Source organism: Chinchilla lanigera, unplaced genomic scaffold (assembly GCF_000276665.1).
Source record: "Chinchilla lanigera isolate Chin_1 unplaced genomic scaffold, ChiLan1.0 scaffold00025, whole genome shotgun sequence".
NCBI lineage: Eukaryota > Metazoa > Chordata > Mammalia > Rodentia > Chinchillidae > Chinchilla > Chinchilla lanigera.
Window position 1 is genome coordinate 26,918,213 of NW_004955426.1, and position 3,445 is coordinate 26,921,657.

Here is a 3,445-nt window from a genome sequence, read left to right on the forward strand (position 1 = left end):
CATAAGTGAAATAATCAGACCCACATGTGTAAACAACATATTGTCTCACTAGTGTAAGAACCTGGAAGAGTGAATAAAATTAGAAGGTATGATAGATATTGTGAAATGAAAGGAAACTGCTCAAAAATAAAGAACAACTGGAGTGAGAGAAAAGAAAGAAGGGGAAATTATGTATATGTGTGTATACCGGATAGCTAACATAGTTGTACTACTGACTTCTATCACTTTATGGAAAGAAACAGTTAAGGTTTGTTTGATCAATCTTACATGTCTATATTTGTTTTCCTGAGTAATCACTTTGAAGATATCAATATGTAATACAGCAACCAATGTTAATTTCCTATCACCTTGTCCAAAATTCTGTATTGCTTCTATTGTTTTTGTGTTATTTTGTAAATGTATGTGTGTTTGTTAATATGTTTTCATTCTTTTATTTTTAAAATAAAAAAAATAAATGTTCATCAAGATATCAGAGAGGGAGGAAGGGAGAAAGGTAAAGGTAGAGATAGAGAGAATGTATTGGTGAGTCCCAACTCTTAAAGTGTTTAAAGACTTTTCTTGACTTCTTACCTTTATTATTTTTTCCTACTATCCGACTTAGCTTTTATTCTTTCTGTATTCCTTTTCTCTTTTTTACATCTTAGGCCTGTAACTAATTTCTTTATGTACAAGAATAACCCTGGCAAATTGTAAAATTTATCTTTCAGGGATTTCTCTCCCATTACTACACGGAATGATCTTTTTCCCTAGTAGCATAATAAATTATCTTTACGCCTCAGTAAGCTATGAAACTAATTTCAACAACTGTTGAGAAATTTTCAAATTTCAAATCCATCCTTCTTTTGGTGCTTCCTTCTAAAGCTAATCATTACCATGGGTAGTTCCCAACCTTTTTCTAAGAATTAGGAATATTTATGTAATTTTGAGAAATAGAAATTCAGCCCACTTTCAGAGGGCCTGGCACTATATTACAATTATTTTTCTAGCTATCATACTATACTTTCTCTAAACTTTAAAGTTTACTTTAGCTTATATTGTATTTTAATGTTGTAGGGGCATCTATTCATACAGTATAATCAAATATTTTAAGCATGTATGATATGCTAAACACTGATTATGAATATCCACAAATGAAGATAAAAGCATAGTTTCTTTTTATTTTAAAGATAAAAGAAAGAAAACATTAACAGACACACAGACATTTACAAAATAATAGAAAAACAATACAAGCAATACATATTTTCAGGCAAGGTGACAGGAAATTAACAATGGTGGCTGGTTTACATATTCAAATTGGGTACTCAGATAAACAAATATAGGCATGCAAAAGTGATCAAACAATTAAACATTAACTGTTCCTTCCAATAAAGTAATAAAAATCAGTAATGCAATTATCTTAGCTATCTTGTGTATACATATATATATATATTTTCCCTTATTTATTTCCTTTTCTCTTTTCCCTCATCCCAGCTGCTCCCCACCTCGAGCAATCTTCTTCCCCTTTTACAATATCGGTTGCACCCTCAGACATCATTCACTCCCTCAGGTTCTTACACTAGTGAGACAATACAATATTTACACATGCGGGTGTAATTTATTTCACTTATGAGTATGGTCTCTAATTGTGACCATTTATCTATAAAAGCCCCGACTTAATCTTACTTTATAGTTGAGTAATATTCCATTATATAAAAATACCACAACTTTTTATCCATTCTTCGGTTGAGGGACATTTGGGTTGCTTCCATGATTTAGCTATTACAAATTGTGCTGCTATAATCATGGGCGCACGTATATCGCTGTGATACTATATTTTCAGTCCTTCTGAAAAAATACCCAGAAGGGAAACAGCTGGGTTGAATGGGACCTCTAATCCTAGTTTACTGAGCAGTCTCCGGACTAATTTCCACAGTGGTTTCACCACTCTACACTCACATCAACAGTGGAGAAGGGTTCCTTTTTCCCCACAGCCCCTCCAGCATTTGTTATTGGTTGATTTCTTAATGATAGCCATTCTTTCTGGGGTAGGATGGTTGTTTTAATTTGCATTTCTCAAATGACTAATGAGGTTGAACATTTTTTCATGTATTTATTTGCCATTTGTATTTCTTTATCTGAGAAGTATGTATTCATTTCATATGCCCATTTTTGGATTGGGTCTTTGAATTTGGAGGGGTTGATTTTTAAAAATTCTTTATACGTTCAGATAGAAGTCCTTTGTCCAAGGGACAGTTGGCTAAAATTGTTTCAATGCCAACAAAAATCCAAAAAGCTGGGCATGTCTGCATCCATGTATAATCCTAGCATTTAGAAGGCTAAGGCAGGAGGCTCGCCACAAGTTCAAGGCCAGCCAGGGCTACATACTGAGTTCAAGGCGAGCTTAGACTACATAATGAGATCTTGTCTCAAAAAAAACAATGAAAGAAAGACAGTGTTTCTATATGATCTTTATAATCTTGTGCCAGAAATTGGTCTTTCTCTTGGAAAGCATAGAAACAGACAATATAGTGGTGTTTAATGGCATCTGTGATTGTTGGGGTGCTAGAAAAGAAGCTGTGGCAGGGAAGATAATGGTGAAAGGATATAAAACTTCAACAATGTAGAATAAATTCAAGAGATCTATTATACAACATACAAATTATAGTTAATAACAATGTATTTTATTCTTGAGAATTTCCGGAAGAATAGATTTTAAATGTTCTAACAACAAAAAGGTGAGATAATGGTTATATTAATTAGCGTTATTTTTATAATGTTTAATATATACTGTATAAATAAAACATAAAATAGAACATATATTTTATTTTTAGGAATATAAGAATAATATCACCAAACTTGCACATGAAATGAAAATCAAAGAGGACGAACATATGATAGAAATAAGCAGACTTTATCAAGATATGCAGAAAAAAGGTAAATTTTTATCATTAATTTACTGAATTCTATGAAATCTTCAAATGATTCAAATGTACATGTAAATTTTCTGAGCAATAACCAGTATTCTTGAATGAACACTCTTAATTTAGATTTTATGCACTGGCACATATTTATCTGATGTAAATATATGAGTTAGTTAACAGCTACAATGAAACACTACCTTGCACCTCTTTTTTTTTTTTTTTTTTTTCTAAAATAAAAGGAGGAAAACATTAACAAACAGACAGTAGCAAAACAACAGCACAGATAGTACGGAGTTACAAACAAAGTGGTAGGGAATGAACAATGCTTGTTGTATTGCATACTGATATCTTCAAAGTGCTTTCTCATGAAAACAGATATAGACATGCAATGCTGATCAATCAAGGACTCACTGACAGTAAAGAAATACAAGACAGTAGAACAGCCATGTTAACTATCCTGCATATACACACATACACGCTTTCTCCTTCTTTCCCTTCTCTTTTCCACATCCCACTTGCCCTTTACCTTTGAGTGCTTTCCTATC

The 3,445-nt window shown here is 32.5% G+C and overlaps 1 protein-coding gene across 2 annotated transcripts in view; it reads left to right on the plus strand.

The window, feature by feature from the left end:
* Ccdc152 (coiled-coil domain containing 152) overlaps positions 1 to 3,445 on the plus strand; it is a 51,126-nt gene that overhangs the window by 18,910 nt on the left and 28,771 nt on the right. For both annotated transcript variants that reach the window (XM_005386253.2, XM_005386252.2), the window contains exon 6: positions 2,811 to 2,913. In XM_005386253.2, coding sequence (XP_005386310.1) covers positions 2,811 to 2,913 — 103 coding nt within the window. The remainder of the gene's footprint in view (positions 1 to 2,810; positions 2,914 to 3,445) is intronic.